This window comes from Nerophis lumbriciformis, linkage group LG06 (genome assembly GCF_033978685.3).
Source record: "Nerophis lumbriciformis linkage group LG06, RoL_Nlum_v2.1, whole genome shotgun sequence".
Taxonomy (NCBI): Eukaryota; Metazoa; Chordata; class Actinopteri; order Syngnathiformes; family Syngnathidae; genus Nerophis; species Nerophis lumbriciformis.
In genome coordinates, this window is record NC_084553.2 from 46,524,248 (window position 1) to 46,551,047 (window position 26,800).

The window sequence follows — 26,800 nt, forward strand, 5'->3', positions numbered from 1 at the left end:
CGACAAACTGAAAACAATGAACTTAAATACTATTGACATGATTAGTGAAAGCAGGTGCGTGACTCAAAACGTGAAACAGGTGCGTGACGTGACAGGTGAAAACTAATGGTTGCTATGGTGACAATACAAAACAATCAATCAATCAATCAATCAATTTTTATTTATATAGCCCTAAATCACAAGTGTCTCAAAGGGCTGCACAAGCCACAACGACATCCTCGGTACAAAGCCCACATAAGGGCAAGGAAAAACTCACCCCAGTGGGACGTCGATGTGAATGACTATGAGAAACCTTGGAGAGGACCGCATATGTGGGTAACCCCCCCCCCTCTAGGGGAGACCGAAAGCAATGGATGTCGAGTGGGTCTGACATAATATTGTGAGAGTCCAGTCCATAGTGGATCCAACATAATAGTAAGAGTCCAGTCCATAGCGGGGCCAGCAGGACACCATCCCGAGCGGAGACGGGTCAGCAGCGCAGAGATGTTCTCAGCCGATGCACAGGCGAGCGGTCCACCCCGGGTCCCGACTCTGGACAGCCAGCACTTCATCCTGTGCCCCCCCCCCCCCTCAAGCAAAAGGGGAGCAGAGGAGAAAAGAAAAGAAACGGCAAATCAACTGGTCTAACAGGGGGGCTATTTAAAGGCTAGAGTATACAAATGAGTTTTAAGATGGGACTTAAATGCTTCTACTGAGGTAGCATCTCTAATTGTTACCGGGAGGGCATTCCATAGTACTGGAGCCCGAATAGAAAACGCTCTATAGCCCGCAGACTTTTTTTGGGCTCTGGGAATCACTAATAAGCCGGAGTTCTTTGAACGCAAATTTCTTGCCGGGACATATGGTACAATGCAATCGACAAGATAGGACGGAGCTAGACCGTGTAGTATTTTATACGTAAGTAGTAAAACCTTAAAGTCACATCTTAAGTGCACAGGAAGCCAGTGCAGGTGAGCCAGTATAGGCGTAATATGATCAAACTTTCTTGTTCTTGTCAAAAGTCTAGCAGCCGCATTTTGTACCAACTGTAATCTTTTAATGCTAGACATAGGGAGACCCGAAAATAATACGTTACAGTAGTCGAGACGAGACGTAACGAACGCATGAATAATGATCTCAGCGTCGCTAGTGGATAAAATAGAACAAATTTTAGCGATATTGCGGAGATGAAAGAAGGCCGTTTTAGTAACACTCTTAATGTGTGACTCAAACGAGAGAGTTGGGTCGAAAATAATACCCAGATTCTTTACTGATTCGCCTTGTGTAATTGTTTGGTTGTCAAATGTTAAGGTGGTATTATTAAATAAATGTCGGTGTTTAGCAGGACCGATAATCAGCATTTCCGTTTTCTTGGCGTTGAGTTGCAAGAAGTTAGCGGACATCCATTGTTTAATTTCATTAAGACACGCCTCCAGCTGACTACAATCCGGCGTGTTGGTCAGCTTTAGGGGCATGTAGAGTTGGGTGTCATCAGCATAACAATGAAAGCTAACACCGTATTTGCGTATGATGTCGCCTAGCGGCAGCATGTAAATACTAAAGAGTGCAGGGCCAAGAACCGAACCCTGAGGAACTCCGCACGTTACCTTAACATAGTCCGAGGTCACATTATTATGGGAGACACATTGCATCCTGTCAGTAAGATAAGAGTTAAACCACGACAAAGCTAAGTCTGACATACCAATACGTGTTTTGATACGCTCTAATAAAATATTATGAAAACAAAAGTGCACAAAAAGTCCAAAAACAAAACCGAACATGACTAAAACAAAACATGATCACACAGACATGACAAAATTTTGTTTTTTAGTGCACATAAACATACCAAGTGTGTGTGTGTGTGTGTGTGTGTGTGTGTGTGTGTGTGTGTGTGTGTGTGTGTGTGTGTGTGTGTGTGTGTGTGTGTGTGTGTGTGTGCGTGTGAGTGTGAGTGTGTGTGTGTGTGTGTGTGTGTGTGTGTGTTGGGTTTATTGTGGGATGGGTGTCTCTTTAGGAATCTTAGTATGTGCATGGGGGGCCGAAAATTTGGTGCTATGCTCCTGCCTCAGCTATTGTTTTTCTGACAAATACACCAAATATAGGCACTCAATGCTCAGCTGTTGTGTTTAGCCCAATCTGTGTGTACATTTAGGGGGTTGACAAGCACATGTGTGTACAATTTGAAAACATTTGTTAAAAAAAAAAAAAAAAAGGCTGCCATCAAGAAAAACGTCTTTGCAAGGGCATTGGCGAGAATCGGCAACTAATTGTCCGTATGTCATTGAGCTGATTATACAACTTTGATATTTGTATGCTCGCATGTCTTTCAAAGCTTCTGTACCACCACCCATAGCGGGTGCCACAAATGTAATTGTTTTCACAACAGGGTCCTTATTTTCCACATGACTGTGTTGTGAATATTAATGAAGAGAGCACTTTAAAGCAACACGTACACGTCCATTCAAGGCATGATGTGTTTTTGTGATGACAACAAGTCAAATACATATTTCACTTGTACCTGATTTATCACCGCAGACACAACATTGTCTGCAAGTTAATATTGTACAAAAATATATGCTAGAAATGAAATTGCGTGTCACCGTTTAAAAGGACATGCGGCAAAGGGGAAAGACATGCACGTGGAAATATTTCAAAGTTACCCCTTGTGGAGTTCTTTGCCCAGTAGCAAAATGTAAAATATAATCATAGGAATTCAACTCAGCTATATTAATTTTTTATTTTTTTTTTACATTGTACACAGTAGGCTAGTAGCATCATTAGTCAGAAAAATTGTGTTTTTTAACAACAAAGCATTGAAAAAGTGTTGCCAAATCTCAACTCAAAAAAGTCAGTCAGTCATCTTCTGAAAAAACAGGACCTGATCTACAGTCCTAAGATCCAAATCACAAATGCTGATTAGTGTGAGCAAAATATAAACGTGTGTGTACTATAAGTTGGTGTGTTCCGGGTGATCTACTAAGACTGTGTGTACAATTGATAAGAACAAAAGTGGTGCAGTCCGCCCTATTTTAAATTATATTTGTGCATGTATGCAGGCTGTGACCATGGAGACACCCATTTTCCTCCACATTTATGACATCAATATGGTCCGACCTGTGGTGTTTCTTCATGTTGACATGCAGCACACATTATATATGAACCCACCTTTTCTAGGCTATATTGAAGCGTGATCTTCACAATAGAACCTATTTCTAGCATGCTGGCTGACGGTGCGCTCTGGGAGGCGCTGCAATGTTGTGACGGTTTTGTATCGGAGAGACATTAATATATTTCCGATATGTGAATTAGTGAATTATATTTATTTAGCGCTTTTCTCTAGTGACTCAAAGCGTTTTAAACCCATTATCTAAGTTACATTTTTAAACCAGTGTGGGTGGCACTGGGAGAAAGTGGTTGAAGTGTCTTGCCCAAGGATGGCAGATGGCAGATGCGGAGATCGAACCTAGAACCCTCAGACTGCTGGCACGGCCCCTCTACCAACCGAGCTACGCTGCTGATATGAAAAAAAAGAACTTCATTTAAAGAAAAACACCAGCAGACACCCTAATGAATGAATTACATGTATTTTAACCAGCCCCTTAAGTTATCCAGCTGCTATAAAATTATAAAATGGTATTGCTGAAAGGACGATATCTCAATCCATCCATCCATTTCCTACCGCTTGTGCCTCTCGGGGTCGCGGGGGTAACTGAAGCCTATCCCAACTGCATTTGGGCGGAGTACACCCTGGACATGTCGCCACTTCATCGCAGTAGACGATATGTCTAAAATGTTTATTTTTGACAGTCCATATATGTTCACACACACACACACACACACACAGACAGACGGAATATTCTCTCAGCGCGATCGCCTCCTGTCTCACAGCCATTTGTGCGTGACTGAGCCAGTTTGCACGGACATTTCAAACGTGCAAAGTACAGATGTAAAACAGCGGCCGCGGAACAGTTTCATTCTTGATAGATCATAATGCGAGTGCTACAAACCCAGCTTCCATATGAGTTGGGAAATTGTGTCAGATGTAAATATAAACGGAATACAATGATTTGCAAATCATTTTCAACCCATATTCAGTTGAATATGCCACAAAGACAACATATTTGATGTTCAAACTGATAAACATTTTTTGAAAATAATCATTAACTTTAGAATTTGATGCCAGCAACACGTGACAAAGAAGTTGGGAAAGGTGGCAATAAATACTGATAAAGTTGAGGAATGCTCATCAAACAGCAAGACAATGCCAAGCCACGTGTTACATCAACGTGGCTTCATAGTAAAAGAGTGCGGGTACTAGACTGGCCTGCCTGTAGTCCAGACCTGTCTCCCATTGAAAATGTGTGGTGCATTATGAAGCCTAAAATACCACAACGGAGACCCGGACTGTTGAACTACTTAAGCTGTACATCAAGCAAGAATGGGAAAGAATTCCACCTGAGAAGCTTAAAAAATGTGTCTCCTCAGTTCCCAAACGTTTACTGAGTGTTGTTAAAAGGAAAGGCCATGTAACACAGTGGTGAACATGCCCTTTCCCAACTACTTTGGCACGTGTTGCAGCCATGAAATTCTAAGTTAATTATTATTAGTGCATTCAATTGAATATGGGTTGAAAAGGATTTGCAAATCATTGTATTCCGTTTATATTTACATCCAACACAATTTCCCAAATCATATGGAAACAGGGTTTGTAAATGACTTGCGTCCCCTCTTCCAAGTATTGTGGGCGTTCTGACATCAGCATATATTCTGATATTCACGAAAAAGGACATTGGAAATGGGTTTCGCTCTCTCTTTTGCTCATTTAGGAGACACCATTCCTCTGCACACAAGCTTAGTAGATCAAGTTTTCACATTAGCACACGCCAAACCTTTAGTCGATCAAGCCTTGTGTCTGTTAAAGACTCTGCAGCAAAATAGTTGAAATTAAATAAGCAAATTGTCTTAATTTTCTATTATTCTAAATATATGGTCTGGTGCCAAAGTTTTATTAAAGATCTACTGAAATGCGATTTTCTTATTTAAACGGGCATAGCAGGTCCATTCTATGTGTCATACTTGATCATTTCGCGATATTGGCATATTTTTGCTGAAAGGATTTAGTAGAGAACATCGACGATAAAGTTCGCAACTTTTGGTCGCTGATAAAAAAGCCTTGCCTGTACCGGAAGTAGCAGACGAGTAGCGTGACGTCACAGGTTGTGGAGCTCCTCACATCTGCACATTGTTTACAATCATGGCCACCAGCAGCGAGAGCGATTCGGACCGAGAAAGCGACGATTTCCCCATTAATTTGAGCGAGGATGAAAGATTTGTGGATGAGGAAAGTGAGAGTGAAGGACTAGAGGGCAGTGGGAGCGATTCAGATAGGGAAGATGCTGTGAGAGGCGGGTGGGACCTGATATTCAGCTGGGAATGACTAAAACAGTAAATAAACACAAGTAGCCACAACACAACCAGGCTTATATTTAATATGCCACAAATTAATCCCGCATAACAAACACTTCCCCCCTCCCGTCCATATAACCCGCCAATACAACTCAAACACCTGCACAACACACTCAATCCCACAGCCCAAAGTACCGTTCACCTCCCCAAAGTTCATACAGCACATATATTTCCCCAAAGTCCCCAAAGCTACGTACGTGACATGCACATAGCGGCACGCACGTACGGGCAAGCGATCAAATGTTTGGAAGCCGCAGCTGCATGCGTAATCATGGTACCGCGTCTGCGTATCCAACTCAAAGTCCTCCTGGTAAGAGTCTCTGTTGTCCCAGTTCTCCACAGGCCAATGGTAAAGCTTGACTGTCATCTTCCGGGAATGTAAACAATGAAACACCGGCTGTGTTATCCGGCACAACAGTCAAGGGGTGCATTCTACGGCGGGGGTGCGTTATCCGGCACAACACCTGCCGCAATACACCGCTTCCCACCTACAGCTTTCTTCTTTGCTGTCTCCATTGTTCATTGAACAAATTGCAAAACATTCACCAACACAGATGTCCAGAATATTGTGGAATTTTGCGATGAAAACAGACGACTTAATAGCTGGCCACCATGCTGTCCCAAAATGTCCTCTACAATCCGTGACGTCACGCGCAGGCGTCATCATACCGAGACGTTTTCAGCAGGATATTTCGCGCAAAATTTAAAATTGCACTTTAGTAAGCTAACCCGGCCGTACTGGCATGTGTTGCAATGTTAAGATTTCATCATTGATATATAAACTATCAGACTGCATGGTCAGTAGTAGTGGGTTTCAGTAGGCCTTTAATAGTCATCAGTTCTGCCGTTAGCAATGATAGTCTTTTAGTAAGCAACACAATTAAAAAAAAAAAAACAGCACAAACACAAAACGTAAATGTCAACACCAGCTTTATAGATGCCACATCTGCACTGCAGATGGTGTGTTTGGGTAAGAACTCGACTGAGACGTAAATGTAATTTGCAGGCATTAAAAAGGAGCGGTGTATCATATTAGTGCCTGTAATCAACTAACTGCAGAGTCTTCAATAGTCACCCAAAAGCAAATAACCGTTTTTAAAACATTAGTGTTAACAGCTGTGGCTGTAGGCAACCTCCTGATGTACTTAATAACTTATTTAGGAGTGATCAAGCATTTATAGTATTTATTATTAGGCTTCTTACTGCTATTACTTGTACAACATACGTTAAAAAAACATTTAAAATCAAATTATCAGCCGCTTCCAATTTGAGTTGTCCTTAGAAACGATGCCATTCAAACAAAAAAAACACAAGTCTTCTTTTTACACGACCAGCAAACAAATATTCAGTCAAATATTACGTTAAAAATGATCTCTTCTAGGTGGTTTGAACCGTTTGTCATTCAGTGGCTGGACGAGAATGAAGATGTGTCCATGGATTTCCTTAATGGAGCTCTGGAGAGAGACAAGAAGGACGGCGTGAGTAAAAAAAAAAAAAACATTAGTCCTCAGTGTTCTTTTTCTTTTGTATTTAAATCGGCCAAGGACGACCTGCACAGAAGATGAATTTGGCTTCCTGAAGAGGAGCGAGCGTGTCAGATAAAAGGAATTTCACACAGCCACGAGGCTCTCTTTGCCTCCAGACATTGCAAGAAAATCATATCAGTTCAACATGATGCAAAAGCAAAACATCAAAACTATGATGTCAAGGCAAATAAAACGGCGTTGATGTATATTGCAAAGTAATGAACATATGAATAAATCAGTTTGCCAGTGTGATATTCATAATTCATACATTTTTAGAGAATAGAAACTAGCAAAAAAATAATCAAATGAAACAATTTTTTTCCCTCTTTAAACCTCCTAAAGATTACAGTTTTATATCATACACTCTGCTTAAACATTCAAACCTCTTTTCTTCAATTGCAATTTTGAACCATTGCTCTTATTCATTGCAACCACCCTCACTAAACCTAACCAAGTGTTTCTCAGCACTACTACCAACCAATCAAGTGTTTTTTCTCTTGCAACTTACCTAAAAGGCTTATTTTAATAGGCTACACATAAATATAGCTGGTTTATACACAGCCATTGTCACACCTGTTACAGTTAAGTTTATATCAAACATGCATACAATTACATTTTAATACATAATACATAATTGCAGTTTTTCCTTACATCACGTCCGAAAAGGAGTAGGAAGAAGTGGATCTTATTTAATCCTACCCCTTTTCGTATCATAGCGATTACGAACACATTTGTTACTAAATACCTGAAAAAATAGATACATCAGTAAATAAATACATTGACAATAATTTAATACATCAGTAAATAAATACATTGACAAAAGGGATAAGTAAATAATTATAAATATAAATATATAATATAAAGAAACAATAAATAGTTAAGTAATGTATAGTTCACATTATGATATGAATAAGATGTTATTTTTTAATAAGGTTCAAGATGTTTATCAGGATTCTTCTTCTTTCTCGTACTTTGTAAACAATTGAAGTTTGAACAGTTTCTCAAACTGGATCATTACATTCTGTGATTTCTTTGCTTAATCGATTCCATAATTTAATTCCACATACAGATATGCTAAAGGTTTTAAGTGTTGTACGTGCATCCAGATGTTTTAAATTATATGTTTTTCTCTAAAAAGTTATATTTCTCCTCTTTTGTTGAGAAAAATGTTTGTACAATCTTGGCAAGGTTGCTTTGTGCATAATTTTAGCTGTTTACAAATGCACCAAAGCAATGAATTCCAATATTTTTAATTCAATAATAGATCAAGCCTGTCACTTATGTTAACCATTGGTGGGTACCGGTATAAAATAACTAAAGCGGCATGTTTATGTCTAAGGGCTGGATTACTACTTTTTTTATTACACAGTTGTCCATTCCACTTTTATGACTTCATTCTGCCTTTTTCCTTCCGGGCTGCACAGTTTCAGCAGACGTCCGACCATGCCCTCTTTTCCTGTTCGGTGGTGGACGTGTTCACGCAGCTCAACCAAAGTTTTGAGATCATCAAGAAGCTGGAGTGTCCCAACCCTCAGGCTTTGGCTCACTTCATGTGCCGCTTTGCAAAGGTACAGCAGTTTAAAGCGTCGGTTCTTAACCATAGGGCCAGGGCCACTAAAAAATATCTGATTATTAGCTGTGGTCCGTAAGTTTTAATACACTTTTCCACCACTTGTGGCAGTAATAACAACCTCAAACAAGCAGAAGAAGTCTACAGGACATACAATAATTCTATACGTTCTTTAAGCACAACAAATATGACTATAGTGTTGAAGCTGTATTTTCAATAGCACTTACATTTTATTGACTGTTTATTTAAAAAATATATTCATTATTTACAATTTTTAATTTTGTTAAAATTAATTTATTTTAGCACCGTGTAATGTAAGTAAATGTGTTTTTCTTCGGTCTTTCTGAGTCCCTTTTTTGCAGTATATTTGATGAGTATTTTTTTTTTATCAGCCTTGATTAACACATGTTTCATATAATTTGGCAAAGTTTGTCCTGTTAAACTGCCAAGTACGTTAGATTACCGTATTTTTCGGACTATAAGTCGCAGTTTTTTTTATAGTTTAGTCGAGCTCCAGTGCGACTTATATATGTTTTTTTCCTTCTTTCTTATGCATTTTCGGCAGGTGCGACTTATACTCCGGTGCGACTTATACTCCGAAAAATACGGTATTTCTTATACTATTTTAATTAGATTAAAATTCAGAGTAGGATTACTAATTAGAGTGGGCCCTGGGCCCCTCTGTAGTGGAAAAATTGGGACCCAAGGTCAAAATGGTTTAGAACCACTGGTTTTAAAGCATGTGTGAAAGCAACTTCTAAAATATTTAACATTGGATTTGTTGGTTTTTGTAAACAATGGGAAGAGAAATAATCCGTTCTTGGCTCAAAATTTCGTCATGAATGTACATAAAATATGTTCATTGTTATTTTAACATCCTTAAATGTGATACAAGTAGAAAAAAAGTGAACTAGTACTAACGCTTGACTTTTTACCAAGCAATGAAGGACCTATGCAAAGAAGATGCTTATTAAGTGTAAAAATAAGTCAACCACCATTAATATGACAAAACATACAAACCCCGTTTCCATATGAGTTGGGAAATTGTCCATCCATCCATCCATCTTCTTCCGCTTATCCGAGGTCGGGTCGCGGGGGCAGCAGCTTAAGCAGGGAAGCCCAGACTTCCCTCTCCCCAGCCACTTCGTCCAGCTCCTCCCGGGGGATCCCGAGGCGTTCCCAGGCCAGCCGGGAGAGATAGTCTTCCCAGCGTGTCCTGGGTCTTCCCCGTGGCCTCCTACCGGTCGGACGTGCCCGAAACACCTTCCTAGGGAGGCGTTCGGGTGGCATCCTGACCAGATGCCCGAACCACCTCATCTGGCTCCTCTCGATGTGGAGGAGCAGCGGCTTTACTTTGAGCTCCCCCCGAATGACAGAGCTTCTCACCCTATCTCTAAGGGAGAGCCCCGCCACTCGGCAGAGGAAACTCATTTCGGCCGCTTGTACCCGTGATCTTGTCCTTTCGGTCATGACCCAAAGCTCATGACCATAGGTGAGGATGGGAACGTAGATCGACCGGTAAATCGAGAGCTTTGCCTTCCGGCTCAGCTCCTTCTTCACCACAACGGATCGATACAGCGTCCGCATTACTGAAGACGCCGCACCGATCCGCCTGTCGATCTCACGATCCACTCTTCCCCCACTCGTGAACAAGACTCCGAGGTACTTGAACTCCTCCACTTGGGGCAAGATCTCCTCCCCAACCCGGAGATGGCACTCCACCCTTTTCCGGGAGAGAACCATGGACTCGGACTTGGAGGTGCTGATTCCCATCCCAGTCGCTTCACACTCGGCTGCGAACCGATCCAGTGAGAGCTGAAGATCTTGGCCGGAGGAAGCCATCAGGACCACATCATCTGCAAATAGCAGTGACCTAATCCTGCAGCCACCAAACCAGATCCCCTCAACGCCTTGACTGCGCCTAGAAATTCTGTCCATAAAGGTTATGAACAGAATCGGTGACAAAGGGCAGCCTTGGCGGAGTCCAACCCTCACTGGAAACGTGTCCGACTTACTGCCGGCAATGCGGAACAAGCTCTGACACTGATTATACAGGGAGCGAACTGCCACAATAAGACAGTCCGTTACCCCATACTCTCTGAGCACTCCCCACAGGACTTCCCGGGGTACACGGTCGAATGCCTTCTCCAAGTCCACAAAGCACATGTAGACTGGTTGGGCAAACTCCCATGCACCCTCAAGGACCCTGCCGAGAGTATAGAGCTGGTCCACAGTTCCACGACCAGGACGAAAACCACACTGTTCCTCCTGAATCCGAGGTTCGACTATCCGGCGTAGCCTCCTCTCCAGTACACCTGAATAGACCTTACCGGGAAGGCTGAGGAGTGTGATCCCACGATAGTTAGAACACACCCACCGGTTCCCCTTCTTAAAGAGAGGAACCACCACCCCGGTCTGCCAATCCAGAGGTACCGCCCCCGATGTCCACGCGATGTTGCAGAGTCTTGTCAACCAAGACAGCCCCACAACATCCAGAGCCTTAAGGAACTCCGGGCGGATCTCATCCACCCCCGGGGCCTTGCCACCGAGGAGCTTTTTAACTACCTCGGCAACCTCAGCCCCAGAAATAGGAGAGCCCACCACAGATTTCCCAGGCCCTGCTTCCTTATAGGAAGACGTGCTGGTAGGATTGAGGAGGTCTTCGAAGTATTCCCTCCACCGATCCACAACATCTGCAGTCGAGGTCAGCAGAGCACCATCCCCACCATACACGGTGTTGACACTGCACTGCTTCCCCTTCCTGAGGCGGCGGATGGTGGTCCAGAATTGCTTCGAAGCCGTCCGGAAGTCTTTTTCCATGGCCTCCCCGAACTCCTCCCATGTCCGAGTTTTTGCCTCCGCGACCGCTGAAGCCGCACACCGCTTGGCCTGTCGGTACCTGTCTGCTGCCTCGGGAGTCCCATGAGCCAAAAGAACCCGATAGGACTCCTTCTTCAGCCTGACGGCATCCCTCACCGCCGGCATCCACCAACGGGTTCTAGGATTACCGCCACGACAGGCACCAACCACCTTGCGGCCACAGCTCCAATCGGCCGCCTCGACAATAGAGGTACGGAACATTGTCCACTCAGACTCAATGTCCAGCACCTCCCTCGTGACATGTACAAAGTTCTTCCGGAGGTGGGAATTGAAACTCTCTCTGACAGGAGACTCTGCCAGGCGTTCCCAGCAAACCCTCACAATGCGTTTGGGCCTGCCAGGTCTGTCCGGCATCCTCCCCCACCATCGCAGCCAACTCACCACCAGGTGGTGATCGGTAGAAAGCTCCGCCCCTCTCTTCACCCGAGTGTCCAAAACATGAGACCGCAAATCCGATGACACAACTACAAAGTCGATCATGGAACTGCGGCCTAGGGTGTCCTGGTGCCAAGTGCACATATGGACACCCTTATGTTTGAACATGGTGTTTGTTATCGACAATCTGTGACGAGCACAAAAGTCCAATAACAGAACACCACTCGGGTTCAGATCCGGGCGGCCATTCTTCCCAATCACACCTCTCCAGGTTTCACTGTCGCTGCCAACATGAGCGTTGAAGTCCCCCAGTAGAACGAGGGAATCACCCTGGGGAGCACTCTCCAGTACTCCCTCGAGTGAATCCAAAAAGGGTGGGTACTCTGAGCTGCTGTTTGGCGCGTAAACGCAAACAACAGTCAGGACCCGTCCCCCCACCCGAAGGCGGAGGGAAGCTACCCTCTCGTCCACCGGGTTGAACTCCAACGTGCAGGCTTTGAGCCGAGGGGCAACAAGAATTGCCACCCCAGCCCGTCGCCTCTCACTGCCGGCAACGCCAGAGTGGAAGAGAGTCCAGCCCCTCTCAAGAGAAGTGGTTCCAGAGCCCTTGCTGTGCGTTGAAGTGAGTCCGACTATATCTAGCCGGAACTTCTCCACCTCACGCACTGGCTCAGGCTCCTTCCCCCCCAGCGAAGTGACGTTCCACGTCCCAAGAGCCAGCTTATGTAGCCGAGGATCGGACCGCCAAGTGCCCTGCCCTCGGCTTTCGCCCAACTCACACTGCACCCGACCTCTATGGCCCCTGCAATGGGTGGTGAGCCCATTGGAGGGGGGACCCACGTTGCCTCTTCGGGCTGTGCCCGGCCGGGCCCCATGGGGACAGGCCCGGCCACCAGGCGCTCGCCATCGTGCCCCACCTCCGGGCCTGGCTCCAGAGGGGGGCCCCGGTGACCCGCGTCCGGGCGAGGGTAATCTGGGTCCTTGGTTTGTGTTCTTCATCGAGGTCTTCGAGCTGCTCTTTGTCTGATCCCTCACCTAGGACCAGTTTGCCTTGGGAGACCCTACCAGGGGGCATAGAAACCCCCGGACAACATAGCTCCTAGGATCATTGGGACACGCAAACTCCTCTACCACGGTAAGGTGGCAGCTCAGAGAGGAAATTGTGTTAGATGTAAATATAAACGGAATACAATGATTTGCAAATCATTTTCAACCCATATTCAGTTGAATTTGCTACAAAGACAACATATTTGATGTTCAAACTAATAAACTTTTCTTTTTTTTTTGCAAATAATCATTAACTTTAGAATTTAATGCCAGCAACATGTGACAAAGAAATTGGGAAAGGTGGCAATAAATACTGATAAAGTTGAGGAATGCTCATCAAACACTTATTTGGAACATCGCACAAGTGAACAGGCAAATTGGGAACAGGTGGGTGCCATGATTGGGTATAAAAGTAGATTCCATGAAATGCTCAGTCATTCACAAACAAGGATGGGGCGAGGGTCACCACTTTGTCAACAAATGCGTGAGCAAATTGTTGAACAGTTTAAGAAAAACCTTTCTCAACCAGCTATTGCAAGGAATTTAGGGATTTCACCATCTACGGTCCGTAATATCATCAAAGGGTTCAGAGAATCTGGATAAATCACTGCACGTAAGCAGCTAAGCCTGTGACCTTCGATCCCTCAGGCTGTACTGCATCAACAAGCGACATCAGTGTGTAAAGGATATCACCACATGGGCTCAGGAACACTTCAGAAACCCGCTGTCAGTAACTACAGTTGGTCGCTACATCTGTAAGTGCAAGTTAAAACTCTCCTATGCAAGGCGAAAACCGCTTATCAACAACACCCAGAAACGTCGTCGGCTTCGCTGGGCCTGAGCTCATCTAAGATGGACTGATACAAAGTGGAAAAGTGTTCTGTGGTCTGACGAGTCCACATTTCAAATTGTTTTTGGAAACTGTGGACGTCGTGTCCTCCGGACCAAAGAGGAAAAGAACCATCCGGATTGTTATAGGCGCAAAGTTGAAAAGCCAGCATCTGTGATGGTATGGGGGTGTATTAGTGCCCAAGACATGGGTAACTTACACATCTGTGAAGGCGCCATTAATGCTGAAAGGTACATACAGGTTTTGGAGCAACATATGTTGCCATCCAAGCAACGTTACCATGGACGCCCCTGCTTATTTCAGCAAGACAATGACAAGCTACGTGTTACATCAACGTGGCTTCATAGTATAAGAGTGCGGGTACTAGTCCAGACCTGTCTCCCATTGAAAATGTGTGGCGCATTATGAAGCCTAAAATACCACAACGGAGACCCCCGGACTGTTGAACAACTTAAGCTGTACATTAAGCAAGAATGGGAAAGAATTCCACCTGAGAAGCTTAAAAAATGTGTCTCCTCAGTTCCCAAACGTTTACTGAGTGTTGTTAAAAGGAAAGGCCATGTAACACAGTGGTGAACATGCCCTTTCCCAACTACTTTGGCACGTGTTGCAGACATGAAATTCTAAAGTTAATGATTATTTGCAAAAAAAAAAAATGTTTATCAGTTTGAACAACAAATATGTTGTCTTTGTAGCATATTCAACTGAATATGGGTTGAAAACGATTTGCAAATCATTGTATTCCGTTTATTTTTACATCTAAAACAATTTCCCAACTCATATGGAAACGGGGTTTGTAAAACAAAACACTTGGCTCTTTTAACACAAGAAGAAAGAGAAAGTGGAGATGATATGTGCTGCAAAAAAAAACCAATAAAAAACTCAATTTTAAATTGGATTTGTCGTGACGATGTATTTGTTGTTAACAAAACATTGAAAAGCCAAAGAAAAAGCAACACACACAGTGCTGAACTTTGGCAAGATTCTTGCAACAACAGCCCATCTTTTCGAAAACATTTCGCAATAAGAGCCAAAAAAGCCAAATAAAAAACAAAACAAAAAGGTTAATCTCAGCTCTGAATTTTGGCAAAATGATTGTTTTATTATTATGACAGCAAACCCTACAACGGGCCATGCTTTTTTTTACAAAAATTTAAAAAAAAAAAAAACTACAAAATGTCTAAATGTGATCCTCCTGTAGGTCTTACACAATGTTACACCGCAAACACTAGAACAGTGGTTCTTAACCTTGTTGGAGGTACCAAATCCCACCAGTTTCATATGCGCATTCACCGAACCCTTCTTTAGTGAAAATTAAAATGTTGCTTTTTTTCAAATTCAAGACAAAGTTATAAGTTTTTGGTAACACTTTAGTATGGGGAACATATTCTAAGTCACAAAGACTTAATTTAGAGTTATTCGACTTAAACAAGTTGAAAAACGTTTTCGGGTGTTACCATTTAGTGGTCAATTGTACGGAATATGTACTATACTGTGCAATCTACTAATAAAAGTTTCAATCAATCAATCAAAAAAAGGGTTAGGGTTATAATAAGGCCATGCAGAATAAGGCATTAATAAGTACTTAATAACGACTAGTTAAGAGCCAATATGTTACTAATTTGCATGTTAATAAGCAACTAATTAATGGTGAATATGTTCCCCATACTAAAGTGTTACCATGTTTTTTTACTGGTGCACAAAATGAACCGTGCATGAACATCACCTTGTTCAAACAACAAAACCAACACAGTGCATAAACTCACAACAAATTACACACCTGCAAATCAGTCTGACTTCCGCTGTTGCCGTATCTGTAATACGCCGATAGGGAGAAGTTTTCATTTACACGATGAGTCGGGTGTGTTTTGACCTCGGCCGAACCCCTAGGGTTCGATCGAACCCAGGTTAAGAACCACTGCACTAGAACAATTGGAATACAAGCATGTAGAAATATTTGAAATTAAAGTTTAAAAGATACTTATTTATGATTGACAAGACACTTTTTCTATGTTCAACCAAACTGCTTATCCTAAATATGTACTTAAAATGAGAGTTGCCTAATACACGCAGTTATAGTATTTAATTTTCCTTTGATTAAAGTGTCTTTCACAAAAATACTGCTGGATTCCTGAATAGTACAAAGTCAGGGTCGTTTGATTTCAGTCTGTATTGTAATAATTTGTATAAAAGAAGTTTTCCTGATTAACTGACTGCGTTAGACGTTGCCATTGATCTTTCTCATCGCATTAGGAGGCCCTGCTTGTATTTCATTGTGATTTATTAACAGAACAGCAAACAATTATAATTATAACAACAACTCTCTCTCCCTCCCTCAATGCAGACTATCAATAAGGTTCTTCTGCAGTATGCTGCAATCATTTCCAAGGACTACCCTTTGTATTTGAATAAGGAGAACGTGGTAAGTACCTTTCTTCAATATGCTAATAGCTGACAAGGAAAAAGATGAATATTTTAAGTCCGTCCAGGGGAGGCTTTTACCAGCAGTTGAGACTCCAGCACTGCTCGCTGTAATACACTTCAAGTGTAATTACTCATCTTGCAGCCTGAAGTCATTGTACTTTCTGGCCTCCATATCAGATTCTTAAGGTGACAGATGACCGAGCCCGAGGGCCCTGCGAGTGGCCTAATTAGCCACACTGGTCTTTGCAGTGGCGGTGAAAGATGACATAAAGTGTTCCAAGTGGAAACAATACATGTGTTTCTGCACAGTGTTTATCCCCACTGGAGACACGACCGAAGAGACAAATGGTTGATCAAAAAAATAGGAAATGATTCATTGCAATGGCTGAATTATGTCAAATTAAATCGCAAAGTGTGTATGTTTTCTGTGCATTGTGATATAAAGCTGATGCCATGGGGGGGATAATGCACACAAAGATGTTGGAACTGTAGCGTGTTTAGAGTTAAAAAAAACAAAAAACGTAGACGTGTTACAGACAAAGGATCAATCATTCTTAAATGTAAAAAGACGAGCAAGATACAAAACAAAAAATCCATCCGGGTTGAATACTCCATCCATCTTCTTCCGCTTATCCGAGGTCGGGTCGCGGGGGCAGCAGCCTAAGCAGGGAAGCCCAGACTTCCCTCTCCCCAGCCACTTCGTCCAGCTCCTCCCGGGGGATCCCGAGGCGTTCCCAGGCCAGCCGGGAGACATAGTCTTCCCAACGTGTCCTGGGTCTTCCCCGTGGCCTCCTACCGGTCGGACGTGCCCTAAACACCTCCCGAGGGAGGCGATCGGGTGGCATCCTGACCAGATGCCCGAACCACCTCATCTGGCTCCTCTCGATGTGGAGGAGCAGCGGCTTCACCCTATCTCTAAGGGAGAGCCCTGCCACCCGGCGGAGGAAACTCATTTCGGCCGCTTGTACCCGTGATCTTGTCCTTTCGGTCAGAACCCAAAGCTCATGACCATAGTTGAGGATGGGAACGTAGAGCGACCGGTAAATTGAGAGCTTTGCCTTCCGGCTCAGCTCCTTCTTCACCACAACGGATCGATACTGAAGATGCCGCACCGATCCGCCTGTCGATCTCACGATCCACTCTTCCCTCACTCGTGAACAAGACTCCGAGGTACTTGAACTCCTCCACTTGGGGCAAGATCTCCTCCCCAACCCGAAGATGGCATTCCACCCTTTTCCGGGCGAGAACCATGGACTCGGACTTGGAGGTGCTGATTCTCATCCCAGTCGCTTCACACTCGGCTGCGAACCGATCCAGCGAGAGCTGAAGATCCTGGCCAGATGAAGCCATCAGGACCACATCATCTGCAAAAAGCAGAGACCTAATCCTGCAGCCACCAAACCAGATCCCCTCAACGCCTTGACTGCGCCTAGAAATTCTGTCCATAAAAGTTATGAACAGAATCGGTGACAAAGGGCAGCCTTGGCGGAGTCCAACCCTCACTGGAAACGTGTCCGACTTACTGCCGGCAATGCGGGCCAAGCTCTGACACTGATCATACAGGGAGCGGACCGTCCGATACCCCATACTCTCTGAGCACTCCCCACAGGACTTCCCGAGGGACACGGTCGAATGCCTTCTCCAAGTCCACAAAACACATGTAGACTGGTTGGGCAAACTCCCATGCACCCTCAAGGACCCTGCCGAGAGTATAGAGCTGGTCCACAGTTCCACGACCAGGACGAAAACCACACTGTTCCTCCTGAATCCGAGGTTCGACTATCCGGCGTAGCCTCCTCTCCAGTACACCTGAATAGACCTTACCGGGAAGGCTGAGGAGTGTGATCCCACGATAGTTAGAACACACCCTCCGGTTCCCCTTCTTAAAGAGAGGAACCACCACCCCGGTCTGCCAATCCAGAGGTACCGCCCCCGATGTCCACGCGATGCTGCAGAGTCTTGTCAACCAAGACAGCCCCACAGCATCCAGAGCCTTAAGGAACTCCGGGCGGATCTCATCCACCCCCGGGGCCTTGCCACCGAGGAGCTTTTTAACTACCTCAGCAACCTCAGCCCCAGAAATAGAAGAGTCCACCACAGATTCCCCAGGCACTGCTTCCTCATAGGAAGACGTGTTGGTGGGATTGAGGAGGTCTTCGAAGTATTCCCTCCACCGATCCACAACATCCGCAGTCGAGGTCAGCAGAACACCATACTCACCATACACGGTGTTGATAGTGCACTGCTTCCCCTTCCTGAGGCGGCGGATGGTGGTCCAGAATCGCTTCGAAGCCGTCCGGAAGTCGTTGAATAGGGTTGAATACTGTGACATAGAATCAGGTAACCTGTTCTTTGATCACTGTGTGGGATATTAATGGGAAATATGAAGCTGGGATTTCTCATACAGTAGTTATTAAAGGCCTACTGAAATGCGATGTTCTTATTTAAAAGGGGATAGCAGGTCCATTCTATGTGTCATACTTGATCATTTCGCGATATTCCCATATTTTTGCTGAAAGGATTTAGTAGAGAACATCGACGATAAATTTCGCAACTTTTGGTCGCTGATAAAAAGGCCTTGCCTGTACCGGAAGTAGCAGACGAGTAGCGTGACGTCACAGGTTGTGGAGCTCCTCACATCTGCACATTGTTTACAATCATGGCCACCAGCAGCGAGAGCAATTCAAACCAAGAAAGCGACAATTTCCCGATTAATTTAAGCGAGGATGAAAGATTTGTGGATGAGGAAAGTGAGAGTGAAGGACTAGAGGGCAGTGGGAGCGATTCAGATAGGGAAGATGCTGTGAGAGGCGGGTGGGACCTGATATTCAGCTGGGAATGACTAAAACAGTAAATAAACACAAGACATATATATACTCTATTAGCCACAACACAACCAGGCTTATATTTAATATGCCACAAAATAATCCTGCATAACAAACACCTCCCCCCTCCCGTCCATATAACCCGCCAATACAACTCAAACACCTGCACAACACACTCAATCCCACAGCCCAAAGTACCGTTCACCTCCCCAAAGTTCATACAGCACATATGTTTCCCCAAAGTCCCCAAAGTTACGTACGTGACATGCACATAGCGGCACGCACGTACGGGCAAGCGATCAAATGTTTGGAAGCCGCAGCTGCATGCGTACTCACGGTACCGCGTCTGCGCATCCAACTCAAAGTCCTCCTGGTAAGAGTCTCTGTTGTCCCAGTTCTCCACAGGCCAATGGTAAAGCTTGACTGTCATCTTACGGGAATGTAAACAATGAAACACCGGCTGTGTTATCCGGCACACCAGTCAAGGGGTGCATTTTACGGCGGGGGTGCGTTATCCGGCACAACACCTGCCGCAATACACCGCTTCCCACCTACATTTTTCTTCTTTGCTGTCTCCATTGTTCATTGAACAAATTGCAAAAGATGCACCAACACAGATGTCCAGAATACTGTGGAATTTTGCGATGAAAACAGACGACTTAATAGCTGGCCACCATGCTGTCCCAAAATGTCCTCCACAATCCGTGACGTCACGCGCTGACGTCATCATACCGAGACGTTTTCAGCAGGATATTTCACGCGAAATTTAAAATTGCACTTTAGTAAGCTAACCCGGCCGTATTGGCATGTGTTGCAATGTTAAGATTTCATCATTGATATATAAACTATCAGACTGCGTGGTCGGTAGTAGTGGGTTTCAGTAGGCCTTTAAAATGAACAAACACTTTTTAAGCATAAATTAAACATCGCAAAATATGACACATGTTGCAGACACCACCAAATATGTACCAATTCATCAGTTACTGACAGTGCGTTCACTTCTTGTGTTTAACTGTTATTTGTGTACAGTGTACATTCCGAGCGGTTGTAACTTCACTCCACGGGTTCAATAAAACATAAAAGTCTTTAAATAAGTCAACAGTTATATTAGTTCCGATCTTTCAGAGGAAATTATGATGTTATATTAGCTCCCCGTGTCATCCTCCCTCAAGTTAGAAATATCTACTATGTTTGAGAAATTACTTTTACTCCCATTGGGACCGTCTAATCACCCTATGCAAATGTGCGCATAAATCCAGAAAAAGAGAGAGCCATGATTTATGCTGCTCTGGGGGATTGAAAGGCACCAATCATACTCCTGAGGGGTTCACAATCTCACCACTGTGCATTACCGCCATCATCAGTTTAGTGAGGGCGGGGGTGTAATTCCTTTTTTGGGGAGAAGATAAGGCACATCATGTTTGCCTGACTAAAAATATGTGGCAAAATTACACGCGGCACTACATAAAAGCAGCAGAAGAAAAATGTCCGACGTATTTTGCACAGGCATTCCTCTCTCCGTAGTATTGCGTTCTTCAACTGACGGACAATGTTGCGCAGACCTCTGGCATCTCTCGTATAGATGATGTGCCAGGAAATGTACACTGATGGATGTTTGCGATGCTTTCATTTTCTGTCTAAAGCGTACATACTGTTTCTATTGGCATTTGTTTTCTGCAAGACGTGGACATTAAATATGCATTGGGAGCTGACACCTATTTGTTTTCAACCCTCTTGACAGCCCTGCATTCTTCTCAACAACATTCAGCAGCTCCGAGTCCAGCTGGAGAAGATGTTTGAGTCCATGGGAGGCAAACAGGTCTGTCTCTTGTCTCTTTTGTTCCCTCTTACAATAAAATAGCATTACAATGCAAAGGGAAGAATCAGCTGTAATATTACCAATGCTTTGTGTAGGGATTCTGCTTATTCTCAAGGACACTTGAACAGGCTATCGGTTAGCGACGGCGGCTTAAACCCCACATCCTCACACCGGTGCTTGGCCGAGAAATAAACGCTAGGTCATGATTATGCAAAACATCATTTTGGATGACATTTATTGGAAGTGAAAAGGCATTGACCCTGACAGTGTTGTGCTGTAATCCTTCCCTCAGTTTCCCAATGTACCCGTCTAGTCGACTAATCTGCCATGTCAGTTTGCTAATATTGCATATCCGACTCTTAGCTCGTCTGGCAACCTCAAACCCTTCAACCCGCCCCCACATCTATCCCACTTGTGATTTGTGGATGTGAATGCTAACTGGCGATGACGCTAAACAGCCTGGTGTAATGGTCAGATTTTTCAACACGAAATAATGGTGTCAGACGCAAGATGGTAAACAGTGAGGCCATCCTTTGTGTGACCCTTGCAAGAAGAAGCAGCGATAGACCCCAGAAATGGGCACAGCGCAAGCATCAAGGGAATGGGACACCTAAAGTAGTCAGGGGACCGGTGTCGGATATGGGCTCACATCCCGAAGGAGTCGGTCTCCATTTTGTTCAACCCAAATGGTACCAGTCCAGGTTGTGAAGTACTACAGATTTCCATGACAGATGATGTCAGAAGCGAGATCATCAGCCAAGAAGCTAGATACGTTTGACCCTGGAGATAGATGAGGCACTAGCATTCTGATTCTAGGAGTTGTGACAAAATATGCTGCAGGTTTGTATGTAATTTGGTTAACATGCCTAATATTAATTTTACAATTAAGACCTCGACTGCACCCTGTCCATACCCCTATCCCACTTGTAAACAAAGCGTTTGCGACTATGGTTGTATAGTCAATGTTTTAAGTCTGAGTTTAGCGTAAAACTCCTCAGAGTTCTGGAACAAATGTCAGAAGTGAGATGGTTAGCCATGAAGCCATTCATGTGGCTAGTTGGAAGTGGTTTTGGGACAGGAGACACCTGTGCAATAGACACCAGAGATGGACGAGGCACTAGAATGGATCGACCAGTTATTTTTAAACCCAAATGTTTCCAATCTAGGTTGAGGGTAAAGAGTTTCTTGATGATTGGTGTCAGAAGCAGGATTGTTGGCTGTAAGGTAATTAATGTGCCCGTTTGTAAGTCCCCTTTGGAACAGGAGACACCTGTGCAATAGACACCAGAGATGGACAAGGCACAAGAATGAATGGACTATTATATATGTTTTTGAACACAAAGGTTTCCGATTCAGGTAGGGGGTAGAAAGTTACTTAACAGTTGGTGTCAGAATCAGGATTGTTAACCTTGAGGCCACCCGTGGTGTGTCCAGCTGGAAGGACACGTGACTTAGGTTGCAACCACCTTATTATGTATTGTGATTGGTATGGAGGATTTTGATCCAATACATGTAGATCCTATTTGCGGTTCTGTTCAGTTCTGTGACACTACTTGTATGTGCATGGAGAGTTTAACAACTTGAAATGTGTCAAACCCTGGCGATGCTGCCCCTGTGGTTTCTTCTGACTTAAGTGCATGCTTCTCTCTTATATCTAACACCTTGTCTCGCCTTGCGTTTTGTCTCCTGTGGTTATGCCCTCCCCCTGCCCCTTCCCCAACACCCACTCCCTCTTCCCAATTTCCTCTATGTGCTCTCTCTCCAGGAGGAGGGGGTTGTGTCCTTCTGTAAGGTGTGTGCAATAGGACCCGTCAACAGCCCTTCCTGTCATTTACCCAATGACGTCAAAAAGCACGACCCTCTCCCTCCCACACACAACAACCACCTCTCATGCGCTTTTTCACTCCACTCCACCCTGTCCCTCTACTCCGAAAACCCTTCCAGCAGCATGTGCCGCAGAGCATACGGAATCTCAATTACCCATCAACCCTTAGGACTCAGGCTGCTGGAGCTCACCATCACCCTGGCATTGTAGAGATGGCGGATCCAAACCATGCCTTACCATCTTTTTTCAGCTTGCTTCCCCCCTCGCCCCAAAACATGGCTTATTGTTCACTCCGAGGAACAAAGAGTCTGACAAACATAACCACGTGATGCTGCAGTGAGCGAATCGTGACCTGGATCACTCCAGGGCAATTATCGTCTGTAGATTAACGACTCCTGAAGTCTTTGTTGAAGTGATCCAATGTGGCCTGACACCCAGGTTTATCTCTGGAATGCTGCTACACAGCTTTAGCGTAACAGTGACAGATCTTCATTAGGTTCTGTCTCTGCAAAGAAGCTTATTTATTGCAGAATTATACGCCGTTTGCAATTAACTCCCAAAGAGCCAATCACTGCATTACCAATAAACACCACAGTCTGTCTTTATAGATGATAGACTGACCTGATTGCTATCAGGCTTGATAGTCGCCAATTTGATCCTTTTTTATTTCCTTCTCACAGTGTTTTATTAAACCTTTATTTACTTGTGTTTCAGCATTACTCCCCGGCAGTGAGTAGTCATTGTCGAAACAGGCAAAGGAAAGAAAAGCTGGGCTGCTGTTGATAGGATCTCAGGGGGTGACCGCTATACACCAATAGCTCAAAAAACTCGGAAACTTTTTTGTAAGTCACCTGAGTGGAATACCCAGATTTGGGTCGGATTGAAAGGATTAATGAGGGATTATTTGTGTCTATAAACAGCCACTTAATATGTCTTTAGAATTGTCCCACGCACTAACCCAAAAAATGCAAAAAGGAAATGCTTTATCTAGAAGCGGACATTTCGCAGAACTGAGCCTTGCTATTTTTGCCCTACAACTCGGTCAAAAAGACATGGCCATGATATGGAAAAGTCCGTGACTGTACCTCTCAGAAGCGATGTTTCGCAGTAGATTGTCATCTTTGACCGAATCATTTGAAGTCAGAATTGAATTTTAAGCTCCCAGGAGGCGACAGTGGCCTTGAATTGGTTTTATTTCTCTTGCTGGTATTGCGATTAAAGTGAGAGTTCTCTGGAAAAAAATGAAAACAAAACTGATTCTCAATGTCAGAGACTACGGATTAGAGGTCAGACGTAAACGTTAAGGCCATTAGGACTGCTGCCTAGTGCATTTCCTCTGCTCGCGCTTCAGAAAACACCCTTCACTTTCGTGTAAAATATGAAACCTTTTGTGAGCAATGTTCTGCGTGACAGAAAAAAAATATTGTACGCTTCAATGTGGTGTAGGTGCGGTATGAACGCGTACGTAGGTGAGAGCACAAACACGTACTGTAACTCTATGTGCGGTTTGAGGCATGTCTGGCGGCGTAAGCCAAGCAAATCATTTGGAGATGACATGCAGTCATACGGCAGGGATGAACATACACATTTTTCTCTCGAAGCACAGATGAGGACAATTAGCACAAATACACAAACAGTATATCACAGCAAATAATGTTGATGTTTTGTAAGTTTAGTACCGCTTTACCACGTCTATTCTATATATTGGCATTCACAGCTGTAGTTAATATGAATTCCTCAAGATAGTAGTAGCAGGTTTTGAAATATCATGCGTGGTCAGCATCCAGCAGCTTTACCTGCCTCTGTATGCTACTCAGTTGTTGGTGTAAAATTACACTTGTTGTACTGTTTACAAGGATTTCATCAGTGCTAATGATGATGTCCGAACCATTTGCTCCTTACTGCTATTACAAAATAGTGTTTTTTTGTGGAAAATATTGGACACAATGTGTTGTCAAGCTTATGAGATGTGATGCAAGTGTAAGCCACTGTGACACTATTGTTCATTATTTTAATGCTTTTATTTTTTTTTTATAAATGGCTGTAATGATAATGTCAATGAGGGATTTCTAATCACTGCTATGTTGGAATTGTTATTAATACTGATACTGTTGATATTATTAATTTTTGTTTGACTACTTTTGGGTTGTTTTGTGTCATGTTTGTGTGTCCTCTCAATTGCTCTGTTGATTGCTATTCTGACTGTTGCTCGGGCCGGGTTTGGTTTTGGAATTGTAATTGTATTATGGTATTATTGTTATTGTTTTGTTTTAAAACATTTTTTTTTAATTAATTCCTCAAGATCAGTGGTCCCCAAACTTTTTGACTCGGGAGCCGCATTGGATTAAAAAAAATTGGCCGGGGGCCGGGCTGTATATATATATATATATATATATATATATATATATATATATATATATATATATATATATATATATGTATATATATATATATATATATATATACATATATATATATATATATATATATATAAATATATATATACATACATATATATACATATATAGCGAGTTAATCCGTTTTGTCATTTAACATCAATTAACATTGATGTTCATCATCATCATTATTGTTATTGTTTTGTTTTAAAACTTTTTTTTTTAATTAATTCCTCAAGATCAGTGGTCCCCAAACTTTTTGACTCGGGAGCCGCATTGGATTAAAAAAATTTGGCCGGGGGCCGGGCTGTATATATATATATGTATATATATATATATATATATATATATATATATATATATACATATATATATATATATATATATATATATATACATATATATATATATATATATATATATATATACATATATATATATATATATATATATATATATATATACACATACATATATATACATATATAGCGAGTTAATCCGTTTTGTCATTTAACATCAATTAATATTGATGTTCATCAACATTTAACATTGTCACGTTATCGATGGGAAAATTAATTTTTAGACAATATGATTTGCCTGAGCGGCTAAGAGACACAGAGAGTAACAAGCGGTATAAAATGGATTAGAAAGGAAAGATAAAATAAATTAAAAAAAAATAAATTAATTAAAACACTTTTTTTTTAACTTGGGACTTCCCGTGGGCCGGATTTTGGATGCTGGGGGGCCGGATCCAGCCCGCGGGCCGTATTTTGGGGACCCCTGCTCAAGATAGTAATAGCAGGTTTTGAAATATCATGCGTGGTCAGCATCCAGCAGCTATATCTACCACTGTATGTGCTTTAAAATGCTGGTTGTTCTACTCAGTTGTTGGTGTGAAATTACACTTGTTGTATTGTTGTTTACCGTATTTTTCGGAGTATAAATCACACCGGAGTATAAGTCGCACCTGCCGAAAATGCATTATAAAGAAGGAAAAAACATATATAAGTCGCACTGGAGTATAAATCGCATTTTTGGGGGAAATTTATTTGATAAAACACAACACCAAGAATAGACATTTGAAAGGCAATTTTAAATAAATAAAGAATAGTGAACAACAGGCTGAATAAGTGTACGTTATATGACGCATAAATAACTAACTGAGAACGTGCCTGGTATGTTAACGTAACATATTTTGGTAAGAGTCATTTAAATAACTATAACATATAGAACATGCTATACGTTCACCAAACAATCTGTCACTCCGAATCGCTAAATCCCATGAAATCTTATACGTCTAGTCTCTTACGTGAATGAGCTAAATGATATTATTTGATATTTTTTTACGGTAATGTGTTAATAATTTCACACATAAGTCGCTCCTGAGTATAAGTCGCACCCCCGGCCAAACTATGAAAAAAACTGCGACTTATAGTCCGAAAAATACGGTACAATGATGTTATCAGCGCTAATAATGATGTCTGAGCCGTTTGCTCCTAACTGCTACTACAAAATAGTGTTTTTTGCTGCACTTTTGTGCAGTATCCTTGTTGTTAAATGTCAATTTGATGACTAATCAGAGCAGTTATAGTATTTAAGATCACAAACACAATGTTTGGTATCATAAAAGCTTACAATTACCACTTTTCCAAATTTCCTCAAATAAAAATAAATACAATGATTAAATATGAGTTCTACACCTCAAATAGTCGGTGATGGAGTTGTTAAAACCTTACCTTTACCGTAACTTCTAAACGTTTGTTTGTACTGTTGATGTTTTCCCCACACCTGGACATAAATGACATCTGTAAAGCTGAA

At 42.9% G+C, this 26,800-nt stretch overlaps 1 protein-coding gene across 3 annotated transcripts in view; it reads left to right on the top strand.

Moving 5' to 3' along the window:
• Nucleotides 1-26,800, top strand: part of LOC133608863 (protein unc-13 homolog C) — a 384,474-nt gene that overhangs the window by 309,929 nt on the left and 47,745 nt on the right. For 2 of the 3 annotated variants that reach the window (XM_061964459.2, XM_061964460.2), the window contains exons 20-24: nt 6,827-6,923; nt 8,396-8,539; nt 16,038-16,115; nt 20,684-20,761; nt 22,527-22,553. In XM_061964459.2, coding sequence (XP_061820443.2) covers nt 6,827-6,923; nt 8,396-8,539; nt 16,038-16,115; nt 20,684-20,761; nt 22,527-22,553 — 424 coding nt within the window. The remainder of the gene's footprint in view (nt 1-6,826; nt 6,924-8,395; nt 8,540-16,037; nt 16,116-20,683; nt 20,762-22,526; nt 22,554-26,800) is intronic. The other variant, XM_061964461.2, reaches the window with a different exon arrangement.